This window comes from Salvia splendens, chromosome 13 (assembly GCF_004379255.2).
Source record: "Salvia splendens isolate huo1 chromosome 13, SspV2, whole genome shotgun sequence".
In the NCBI taxonomy this organism is placed as follows: domain Eukaryota; kingdom Viridiplantae; phylum Streptophyta; class Magnoliopsida; order Lamiales; family Lamiaceae; genus Salvia; species Salvia splendens.
This window is the reverse complement of record NC_056044.1, coordinates 1,346,585-1,359,173: the sequence shown is the minus strand read 5'-3', so window position 1 is coordinate 1,359,173 and position 12,589 is coordinate 1,346,585. Positions and strand designations below refer to the sequence as shown.

Below are 12,589 nucleotides of genomic sequence, written 5' to 3'. Positions count from 1 at the left end.
ATTATGAAACTATAATGTTGAATTATGTTTGTACTCAAAACTATTTGTCAGTTAGATATGTATGAAAACATTACATGTATAACCACTGCGGGTTATGCATTTTTTTTCACTTTATTCTTATATTATGTTGAATGTGTTGATGAGTTACTAGGAGTTGTTCGGTTTGCAAAATTATAGCATCTCATACTTAAATATGTATTGTGTTTGATTCATTATACATAAGACTGAATCTCACGGCTCAATCCTATATAAACAATCACGTACTCTCTCCGTCCGCCATTAGGAGTCCCATTTCTTGGGTGACACACGGATTTTAAGAAATGTTAAGAAAACTAATATGAGTGTCACTTATATATATTAGTTTTAAATGAAATGTGAATGGAATGAATTAGTAAAATATGAGACCTAGTTACCATTTATGATAAAAGTAAACCATGACACCTACTCGCGGACGGACTGAAATAGAAAAATAAGACTTCTATTCGCAGTAAGAGAGAGTAATAATTAGTCATAGTCACCCTTCCAACAAAACTAATATGGCAATTCAATTTCTGACTAAATGATACGATCATCCTCTACATATTATTAGGGAATATCCATAGGATATTATTCTATTTAGTTAATTGTGATTCACCCTATCTTTCTCATATTAGTTTAGATATTATTAGATTTGATTTACTCTATTCCCATAGAATATCATTGTATCCCCACATATTATAAATATGCAGAGTATTTGCATATGATGGGTATGAATGAATGAATCAATGAAATATTTTCCCTAAATTTAACTTGTGCAACGAGCATATTATCGTTCCCTATTGCTGCTCATCGGAGAACGTCCGAGAACTGGCAAATCGTGAGCTTTCCTTCGAGCACGTCGAAGGTTTGGTCACAGCAACTCGCACGAAGATCGCTATCCGGTCACATTACGGAGGACGTCCGTAACAACTGGTGCTTTCATTGAGAGCTCATCCTCCACAGCACCGATTGAACCACAGCTACGTCGCTGCCCGACGAGAATCCACCGCGCACAGTAACTAGCCACATCGATCGAGCCACAGCTACGTCGCTGCCTGACAAACTCACATTTTCATAGGTGTAATTGGTATGTTGAAGTGCTAAATGTCGATTTTATCACTCGAAATTGTCTTTATCCAGTCGATTATTCTACCTTTCGGAGTTTTATGTGTTTGTTGAGTGTTCTAGGAAAAACAGATGAAAAGAAGGGAAAATGAGGCATATATTGCTCAGAGGCAGGACAGGAGACCCGGCCGGGTGAATTTCATGTGTAATAATTCGACCCGGTCGGGTAGAGCCAGAGGCCAGCAACGACTCTAAAAGGGAGACCCGGCCGGGTGAATTTACCGTGTAATAATTCTACCCGGCCGGGTACTATAGTCTGACGCGTCTGAAAGCTGAAAACGCGATTTTTGAAGGGAATTAAAGGGGGAGAAAGCCTAGGGTTCGAGATTTATTGTACACCTACCGCCTCCAACACTCACACACACCCCAAGAACACCATTGAGAGAGAATTGAAGATTGGAGACTCTAAATCGGAAGATTGAAGACTTCATTCCATAGATTCGTTCCACAGGAGTTCTTAGTATCTATCTTTCATGTTTTTGTTTGGATTCTTTGAGGTTGACTTGGTTTTCTCCATAAACATGAGTAGCTAAACATTTCTTGTAAAATTCTTGGTGATGATGCACTGATTTCATAGTTTTTATCCAATTAATTTTGTTCTTGCCTTGCTCTTGTAGTTATTTGATTATTCTTGGGTTTATTCCTTTCAATTGCTTGATCACCACTTGATTGTGTAGGATTAATTAAATTAATCGGGAGATGAAATAATTAATCTGGAAATAAGAATAAATCACACCTTAATACAATAGAACTCGGGAGAGTTGAGTTTTTGAGTGAGGCCATTGACCTAATCGAGCTTTTAAGAGTTAGGAGTTTAGGATTAGAAGGGGACTTCGATCCTAGCACCTAATCTACAGGTTTCTCACCTCGGGAGGGGGTTTAATCTATAATTGTGGTCGGCTTAGTAACTCTAGAGACATCAAAAGGTAAGGCAAATTGATTGGATAAGAGCTTGGGATCGTGCATCGGATCCTTGAATTCTGTAATTTTCTCCATATTATCTTTTCACACAGTGTTTCTGTAACACCCCGACTTTTTCTACCTTTTTATTTTGTTCTTGAAAGGACCTTCGTTTGTACACTTGAAAATTTTTCGACCTTGTTTCTTTTATCGAGAGAAGTATTTCACTTTTGGGGCCAAACAATTATTCTTTCCTAGCCCAATTTGAAACCCAATTGTTACAAGCCCAAAATGATACCTACACGAAAGAATAGACCACGTATCAAATACACTTTCAACATCAAATCAAGACGAAAAGTTGGATAAGAACCGCGTCACATCAAGATGAAAAGTGGATAAGAACCACGTCGCATCAGGCACGTTTTCCAACGACGGCTGCATTAATGACTCGTCGCATCAAAATGAAAAGACGTGAAATTTTGTCTTTTGTGAAAATTTTGTCTATATATATAACCTCCCTTCACTTCATTCTTTACTTCACAATCGAGAACCAAATCCGAGAGAAAGAAGAGAGAGGGGATGGAGGAACGAATTTCCGACCACCTACCTGTCGGGAACGGCGTCGGCGGCTGGGGGAGATCCTCGGCGACGGTGGCTGGGGCGGACCGCGACGGCGAGCCGCCGCGCATACAGCAGCGGTGGCGGTAGCGTGGTGGCGGCGTGAGCGTAGCCGAGAAAGAGAAGGGGAGAAAGAGAGGAGCACGGCGTGAAGGCTTTAAACGAACGAGGTGGGCTTTCTAGTTACCGTACAGTTTTTACGAGAAGTTTTTACGTAGGCTTTCTAGTTACAGTACAGTTTTTACGAGAAGTTTTTACGTGGGCTTCTAGTTACCGTACAGTTTTTTTTTACGAGAAGTTTTTACGTGGACTTCTAGTTACCGTACAATTTTTTTTACGAGAAGTTTTTACGTGGGCTTTCGAAGCATCATGTTATATGTGATGAAAGTGAAAGTGATGTTACGTGAAATATGTGTTGATATATCGAGTGATTTGTGATTTGCTCGACTTGTTTATGTGATATGAGATGATGCTCGATCTTGACTGAGAAAAATGATTTATGTCTCAAAAAAACGTTTTGAGGAAAATAAAGTTGAAAAGGTTATGTCAAGCCATATTTTGTTTTGGAACTATGCCTATCTGACTGCAACGATGAATGGAATGGATTGATGGGAGACCGTGGGAGGTAACCACTTCCCCGGCACTTGAATGTTAAGGAATGATGAATGATGAAAGGAATGATGAGTGGATTGATGAATGAACAAGAGATAGTGAAATCGGGTTGTCAGATACGGCATATGTTTCACGAAAATAGATCGAAAGATCGCTTTTGAAAAAGGTAAAAAAATGTTTAGTGTTCTCGGACTTTTCCTAAAACTCCGAGTTCACTCAAAGAGTGGCTTGATAAAATCTGTTTTTATAAATATATTTTCGGCACGTGTCAACTGAGTACACCAAGTACTCAGCCCTGCATTTCTTTTAAAAATGTGCAGGTTGAGTAGTGATGACGGCGGACGATGTTGAGCATAAAAGTGAAGAAGATGTCTATGAAAGTTTCAGAATATGTTGTGTCTTCATACATGACATTATTCTACTCTCGAAATGCTTCCGCTGAATATTGTTTCTTCCGCCAAGTATTGTTGAGAAAATTTTATCTCGAGTAGCTGATTGTTGAAAAGACACTCTGATTTTTTCGAGTGTGCACTCTGTGTATCGTGCACTCTGTGTATCGTACACTCTGATATATATATATATATATATATATATATATTATTCTTTTAAGTAAATTGAACCTTTCTTATGAACTGTTATCCTTAAATGTTATTCTTAATGTTTGTCCCTTGGTCACGATCGCCTCGTTTGTAACACCCCTGGGGTGGGCGGGGGTGACAGAGTAGAGCGCGAACCATAGTTGTAAGTTGTTAATTTATCTATCACTTTCCCGAGTGACGGAAACGAACGAGAATCTGAAAGTTTGGGGTGAACCCCTAATTTGTCAATGCACGACGAGGTAAGGAGATCGAGAGTGTGAATGGAGTGAACTTTTTTCTTGAAATTGCGTGAAACTTTGAAGCAAGCTAAGGCGAACCATTCGAATGACGTAAGCAAATTTCGGGACGAAATTTTTGTTAAGATGGGTAGATTGTAACACCCCGACTTTTTTTCTACCTTTTTATTTTGTTCTTGAAAGGACCGTCGTTTGTACACTTGAAAATTTTTCGACCTTGTTTCTTTTATCGAGAGAAGTATTTCACTTTTGGGGCCAAACAATTATTCTTTCCTAGCCCAATTTGAAACCCAATTGTTACAAGCCCAAAATGATACCTACACGAAAGAATAGACCACGTATCAAATACACTTTCAACATCAAATCAAGACGAAAAGTTGGATAAGAACCGCGTCACATCAAGATGAAAAGTGGATAAGAACCACGTCGCATCAGGCACGTTTTCCAACGACGGCTGCATTAATGACTCCTCGCATCAAAATGAAAAGACGTGAAATTTTGTCTTTTGTGAAAATTTTTTCTATATATATAACCTCCCTTCATTTCATTCTTTACTTCACAATCGAGAACCAAATCCGAGAGAGAGAAGAGAGAGGGGATGGAGGAACGAATTTCCGACCACCTACCTGTCGGGAACGGCATCGGCGGCTGGGGGAGATCCTCGGCGACGGTGGCTGGGGCGGACCGCGACGGCGAGCCGCCGCGCATACAGCAGCGGTGGCGGTAGCGTGGTGGCGGCGTGAGCGTAGCCGAGAAAGAGAAGAGGAGAAAGAGAGGAGCACGACGTGAACGCTTTAAACGAACGAGGTGAAAGTGATGCTTCGAAAGCCCACGTAAAAACTTCTCGTAAAAAAAACTGTACGGTAACTAGAAGCCCACGTAAAAACTTCTCGTAAAAACTGTACGGTAACTAGAAAGCCTACGTAAAAACTTCTCGTAAAAACTGTACGGTAACTAGAAAGCCCACGTGAAATATGTGTTGATATATCGAGTGATTTGTGATTTGCTCGACTTGTTTATGTGATATGAGATGATGCTCGATCTTGACTGAGAAAATGATTTATGTCTCAAAAAAACGTTTTGAATAAAATAAAGTTGAAAAGGTTATGTCAAGCCATATTTTGTTTTGGAACTATGCCTATCTGACTGCAACGATGAATGGAATGGATTGATGGGAGATCGTGGGAGGTAACCACATCCCCGACACTTGAATGTTAAGGAATGATGAATGATGAAAGGAATGATGAGTGGATTGATGAATGAACATGAGATAGTGAAATCGGGTTTTCAGATACGGCATATGTTTCACGAAAATAGATCGAAAGATCGCTTTTGAAAAAGGTAAAAAAATGTTTAGTGTTCTCGGACTTTTCCTAAAACTCCGAGTTCACTCAAAGAGTGGCTTGACAAAATCTGTTTTTATAAATATATTTTCGGCACGTGTCCACTGAGTACACCAAGTACTCAGCCCTGCATTTCTTTTAAAAATGTGCAGGTTGAGTAGTGATGACGGCGGACGATGTTGAGCATAAAAGTGAAGAAGATGTCTATGAAAGTTTCAGAATATGTTGTGTCTTCATACATGACATTATTCTTAACTGTTATCCTTAAATGTTATTCTTAATGTTTGTCCCTTGGTCACGATCGCCTCGTTTGTAACACCCCTGGGGTGGGCGGGGGTGACAGAGTGTTATTAGAGCAATTTTTCTTTCCGAGAGTAGAATAATGTCATGTATGAAGACACAACATATTCTGAAACTTTCACAGACATCTTCTTCACTTTTATGCTCAACATCGTCCGCCGTCATCACTGCTCAACCTGCACATTTTTAAAAGAAATGCAGGGCTGAGTACTTGGTGTACTCAGTGGACACGTGCCGAAAATATATTTATAAAAACAGATTTTGTCAAGCCACTCTTTGAGTGAACTCGGAGTTTTAGGAAAAGTCCGAGAACACTAAACATTTTTTTACCTTTTTCAAAAGCGATCTTTCGATCTATTTTCGTGAAACATATGCCGTATCTGACAACCCGATTTCACTATCTCATGTTCATTCATCAATCCACTCATCATTCCTTTCATCATTCATCATTCCTTAACATTCAAGTGCCGGGGATGTGGTTACCTCCCACGGTCTCCCATCAATCCATTCCATTCATCGTTGCAGTCAGATAGGCATAGTTCCAAAACAAAATATGGCTTGACATAACCTTTTCAACTTTATTTTATTCAAAACGTTTTTTTGAGACATAAATCATTTTTCTCAGTCAAGATCGAGCATCATCTCATATCACATAAACAAGTCGAGCAAATCACAAATCACTCGATATATCAACACATATTTCACGTAACATCACTTTCACTTTCATCACATATAACATGATGCTTCGAAAGCCCACGTAAAAACTTCTCGTAAAAAAAACTGTACGGTAACTAGAAGCCCACGTAAAAACTTCTCGTAAAAAAAAACTGTACGGTAACTAGAAGCCTGCGTAAAAACTTCTCGTAAAAACTGTACGGTAACTAGAAAGCCCACGTAAAAACTTCTCGTAAAAACTGTACGGTAACTAGAAAGCCCACCTCGTTCGTTTAAAGCCTTCACGCCGTGCTCCTCTCTTTCTCCTCTTCTCTTTCTCGGCTACGCTCACGCCGCCACCACGCTACCGCCACCGCTGCTGTATGCGCGGCGGCTCGCCGTCGCGGTCCGCCCCAGCCACCGTCGCCGAGGATCTCCCCCAGCCGCCGACGCCGTTCCCGACAGGTAGGTGGTCGGAAATTCGTTCCTCCATCCCCTCTCTCTTCTCTCTCTCGGATTTGGTTCTCGATTGTGAAGTAAAGAATGAAGTGAAGGGAGGTTATATATATAGAAAAAATTTTCACAAAAGACAAAATTTCACGTCTTTTCATTTTGATGCGACGAGTCATTAATGCAGCCGTCGTTGGAAAACGTGCCTGATGCGACGTGGTTCTTATCCACTTTTCATCTTGATGTGACGCGGTTCTTATCCAACTTTTCGTCTTGATTTGATGTTGAAAGTGTATTTGATACGTGGTCTATTCTTTCGTGTAGGTATCATTTTGGGCTTGTAACAATTGGGTTTCAAATTGGGCTAGGAAAGAATAATTGTTTGGCCCCAAAAGTGAAATACTTCTCTCGATAAAAGAAACAAGGTCGAAAAATTTTCAAGTGTACAAACGACGGTCCTTTCAAGAACAAAATAAAAAGGTAGAAAAAGTCGGGGTGTTACAGTTTCCTTGTTCTCACTTGTTACTTGCTTACCATATGTTTTTATTAGTTGTTAGAACAAACCAAACTTTTCTTGATTGTCTAGATAGTAGTTGATTTTTGTTCGTGGTAGTTAAGTTGATACAAAATTGTCTCTGTGGGATACGATACTCTTGCTTACTAATTGCTACACTAGCCCCGTACACTTGCGGGCATCATTTGTGTTAAAATAAGTTGAGTCACTGCCCGACGGGAATCCACCCGCGCACAACAACTACCCACACCGCTGCCTGCCGGAATCATTCCGCACACAACTCCGTTTAAGAATCTGCCCCCTCTTGCCTGCGGAACATAGCTTTCTATCGAAGTGAGAAGTCATCGACTCTTGATTTCAGTATAACCAACAATTTTCGTCGGTGCCCTTGCAAGCAAATTTGTAGCAACCTTGAACCACAACCACGCCTTTGTCGCCAACATGTCCTACGACTACGCCGAATACAACCATCGTAAATACAATTTCCCTCAACCTGTGCAGCCGTTTCACCCCTGCCACACCCGACATCCCACTTGCTGGGACCCACCATGGACCCGTCGGAGACAGCCCACTTGCTGGGACCCACCATTGACCCGTTGGACCACTGCATATCAGCATTCTTCATCCTACGAGCTAGATATGTACTCGCCATCACCACCCAAGCGCCGACCTACCTGTTGGGACCCACTTGTCTATCGAGAGACACCAAGACAACGCCCCTTCAACGAGGTCTCAGTGTATGATCAGCCGTTGACCCCTGTCCCTAACTCACGTCGGAATCAACCTTACACGGCGCGTGACACAACGGCGCCGCTGCACACCTTTCCCAGAAGGTATTCCGTTAGAGGGCCCGCATCTCAGCAACCTCGTTCAGCAATCATAGTAGAGGACCCGATTAATGCAGAGTCAGATCACTTGTTGGAGGTATGGGACAGGAAGGCAACTCATGTCGATGCCACAGATCACCGGGTGAGCAAATTCCGATCATTATCGCAGCCCGATAAGCCAGATGTTTCTTCGTCGTGCCGGATGCTAGAATACCCTCCATCGAGAAATACTATGGCCTCTCGTGGGCAGTCGGGTTTATACGCCAATGTCTCATTGGCTCCACCGCGACACAGCACCACCGAGTCTACAAATCTTAGGCCGGATTTCCAACCACCTCAGGGAAACCCATCGATCCAGCAACGGCCGCTCGTATTTCAGCAATCGGATTAACCTGCAACTCGCCAGCCTTCATGTTTGGAATCACCTCTTACAACAACCATTGCCGCAAAGCAGCCCGACCAAAATTACCAACCGCCGCCGCCGCTGCCCCAATCAGATCGCCAGCCGCAGCGGCCGAGTCCTTCACCACCTTTGAAGCTGCTACCCTGCGCTGCTCCGGGGCCTTTCCAGCCCTTGCACTCACTGCCTGTGACATCACCATTTGCGGTGTCTAATCTGCATCCACAAGCTGCTATCTCGAGCTCAATGAAGAAAAAATGGGTAACGAATATACAAGAAGGAGAAGAGATGATGGAGATTGAGAATATTATAGTCGAGTATAAGGCTGCAATTGAGACAACAAAATCGGACATTATAGTAGAAATGGATGAGCTGAGATTAAAGTCTAAAGAATTGGATAAGAAGGGAGATGTTCCTTACACGAGTTTGCCCATAATGACTTGTGTCTATATGAATTTGAATGTAGGTGATGTTACGAGTATGATTCATCGACCAACATCGCTCGACACCGATGCTAGGTTGATTCCTCCGCAAAATAACAAGTCGTGCTTGCGCATTCAGGGATGTGTGGCAGAGCTTTCCATTTTAGCATTGAATTTGGATGACCACATCAGTCCGCCTTTGTTGATTTTTTACGGGGGTGATGAAGAGAGGCCCTCAGCTGTTCGGTGTGTGTTTGATCCGGGAGGAGATGTCTCGCCAAAGTCGGCTTTCAACTCTCTTTGTTGCTTCGTGGTCCCCACCTTGAGGACAAGGTGGATTTCAACCATGTGGGAGTTGATACGATCATCCTCTACACATTATTAGGGAATATCCATAGGATATTATTCTATTTAGTTAATTGTGATTCACCCTATCTTTCTCATATTAGTTTAGATATTATTAGATTTGATTTACTCTATTCCCATAGAATATCATTATATCTCCACATATTATAAATATGTGGAGTATTTGCATATGATGGGTATGAATGAATGAATCAATGAAATATTTTTCCTAAATTTGACTTGTGCAACGAGCATATTATCGTTTCCTATTGCTGCTCATCGGAGAACGTTCGAGAATCGGCGAATCGTGAGCTTTCCTTCGAGCACGTCGAAGGTTTGGTCACAGCAACTCGCGCGAAGATCGCTATTCGGTCACGTTACGGAAGACGTCCGTAACACTAAACCTCATGATTATTTTGTCTAAGAAACTGATAACCACGTCGTTTACAATTTATACATCATCTGTCCCAAAAAAGTATGAACATTTAGTTCGGCACGAGTTTTAAAGCATAATTAAAAAAATAAGAGACAGATAGAAAAAAAGTTTTTAATATATTTTAATAGAGAATGAGCCTCATTGTGAGAGATTCTAAAATTTGAAAATTTGTGTGTTTAGGATAGACTAAAATGAAAATAGTTCATATTTTTTGATGAGGTTTTATATTGTTTCAATATATTAATGAGATCATTTGTCGAAGCTCCCTACCGAAGCAATGAGATTAGGCATGCACAAGGGTCGAAAACCGCCGGTTCAGGGTCATGAACCGCCGGTTCAAGGGTCGGGGAATGTATGAACCTGAACCGGCCCGCCTAGCTCCCGGCGGTTCCGGTTTCGGTTCAAAAAACTGGCGGGTTACGGGGCGGTTCAAAACCGCCGGTTTTCGGCTTGAACCGCCGGTTCCGGGCCGGTTCGACGGTTCGACGAATTGTTTTTTTTTTTTTTGCATTTTTCAACTTTTCAATTTTAATCAACTTACATTACACTTTTCAAGTTTGTTTTTTGTATGAAATGTGAGTAAATAAAATTGAAAAAAATACGGATAAAGTTGCAATTTTATTGAAATTGCATGTTTACAAATTACACGTTACAAGTTACAACAATTACAAATTGAAAACATATGGCGGTCTTGGAGTCTTAAACAAAATTTAAATACAAATGAGACTACTAGTGAAGAACTAATTACAAATGACAAGAAACGATGTTGAAGTTCTTAAACGTATAAGTGTATTATATATATACTCTTAACCGGCAAAGAAGATCTTTCTACGTAACTAAATTAAGGACACCTTTAACAATTCAACTTTAAATGTTGAGTTTCGTCTAACAATCAACAAATATAGTAGAATTGTCAAAAGTTTCCCTCATTTAGCCGTATAGAGAAATATACTTCATCGACTAGAGTATATACAAATACAATTATGTAATTGTTTTTGCATATACAAAAACATATGGCGGTTCAACCCTAAACCGGCGGGTTGTCCACGGTTTCCGTCAGAAAACCGCCGGTTTCTGACCGAAAACCGGCGGTTTCTGACCGGTTTTGCAGGCCTACACACTGACCCTACGGCCTAGCCTCTGAAAAGTTGCCGGAACCGTCAGAAACCGGCTCCCGAACCGGCGGTTTACCCCGCGAACCGCCGGTTCCAACGGCTATACTAAACCCCTACGCGAACCCTACGAACCCTACGAACCCCTAACCTACGAAACACTATTTAACCCTTTGAACCGGCGGTTCGAACCGCCGGTTCAGGTTCAATATATTGTCGAACCTGAACCGGCCCTTCCGACCCTTCAACCCTTCTGCCGGTTCAACCCGCCGGTTCCGGGCCCGGTTCCGGTTCATGAACCGGCGGGCCCGAACCGGCGGTTAACCGCCGGGCCGGGTCGGTTTGTGCATGCCTAAATGAGATCATGGCGTGATAGCCTTGAATTGCGTGCCTGAGAAGAGTGGCAGTTAACTACTCAGTTTGCTATTCATTTCGTGCCTACGAAATCCAATTAATTTTTCACAATTCTGTTGCGCCTTTCACCCCCCAAATTTTTCCCTTGCACCATCCTTTCCTCAATAATACCAAATTGGCCATGGCTACTCAGCTGAAATCCGACGCCCTGATGGAGCAGATGAAGCTCCACATGTCCACTGATGCCGGAAAACAGCTCACGAAAAAAATCGGCCTCGTTTACCAGAGCAACATTGCTCCCAAGGTTTAAGGATTCTCTGATTATTATTATTATATTTTAATTAATATTTTTGTGGGAGTTTGTATGACTGCTTTGTTTGTGGGTAATTCTTTGCAATTGGCAGAAAATTGGGTTCAATGAGAAGTCTTTCGTGGTGGATTTGAAGAAAGGAGAGGTTAAAGAAGGTTAGGGCTCTGCATTCTGCTTAATTTTTACTATTTCTTAACTTGCTTGTGATGTATTGGCCTATGGGGTTGTTAATTCTATGTACTTGATTTTGGGGGAGATATGGAGTTTGATGTCACTATGAAATTATTAAGGGTAAATTGCTTATATAAATCACAAAGTTTCAAATTTTTCTGAATTGTCCCTTGATAACTTTTTTGAATAGATTCGCTGATAAATTGGTGCACGCGTGTAAAATTTTGGTTCAGTCAATGAATAGTATCGTAAATGTGCATTAATGTGATGACGTGGAAGACTAAACGGCGTGGTTTTGAGCTTAAGAAGCTAAAAATATAGTAGTAGCACAATTTCGGTCAAATGGGGCAATTGAGAATTTTTAAAACTTCATGATCCGTCATTCAAATTTTGAAACGTGCGGGACAAACTTGAATTTGATCAAACCGCATGATTTTATAGGTAATTAATCCAATTATTAATATGCAGATTCTTGCGATGAAGATAAGGGGCAGTATCAGTGCAGCGCAGAAATTTACCCCCGACATTTTCCCCAAGCCATCAAAGATGTGAGCAGTTACGGCATCCCTGTACTACAATGTCACCAACATCATTCGAATCATTGTGTCGTATCTGAAAGCTCGACTATAGGTATCTCGGAGATCAAACATATGTTTACACATGCAATTATCTATTTGTCTCAGCTCATTTTCTTTACCTCTCTGTTTTCTTCGACTACGTTGTGGTTTATACGATTTGATCTGTACTTCCCTAAATCTTAGAAAGTGTGGTAAGGATACAAGAACCTTAATCAAAGCATGGCCGTTTAGCATTACTGATGAATGAAACTTCACTTTGCCATCT

The 12,589-nt window shown here is 41.3% G+C and overlaps 1 protein-coding gene across 1 annotated transcript; it reads left to right on the top strand.

Annotated features, from left to right (window-relative positions):
* Positions 1–11,314: 11,314 nt before the first annotated feature.
* Positions 11,315–12,589, top strand: LOC121761406. The gene is made up of 3 exons (XM_042157054.1): positions 11,315–11,569; positions 11,670–11,730; positions 12,215–12,589. The coding sequence occupies exons 1-3, from the start codon at positions 11,447–11,449 to the stop codon at positions 12,505–12,507; spliced, it is 477 nt and encodes a 158-aa protein (XP_042012988.1). The 5' UTR covers positions 11,315–11,446; the 3' UTR covers positions 12,508–12,589.

What these genes read in the sequence shown, in the direction of transcription:
- LOC121761406 (XM_042157054.1), top strand. Translation starts at nt 11,447, where the DNA reads ATGGCTACTCAGCTGAAATCCGACGCCCTGATGGAGCAGATGAAGCTC. An exon ending in AGAGCAACATTGCTCCCAAG is followed by an intron (nt 11,570 to 11,669) that starts GTTTAAGGATTC and finishes TGCAATTGGCAG; the next exon opens with AAAATTGGGTTCAATGAGAA. An exon ending in GAAAGGAGAGGTTAAAGAAG is followed by an intron (nt 11,731 to 12,214) that starts GTTAGGGCTCTG and finishes ATTAATATGCAG; the next exon opens with ATTCTTGCGATGAAGATAAG.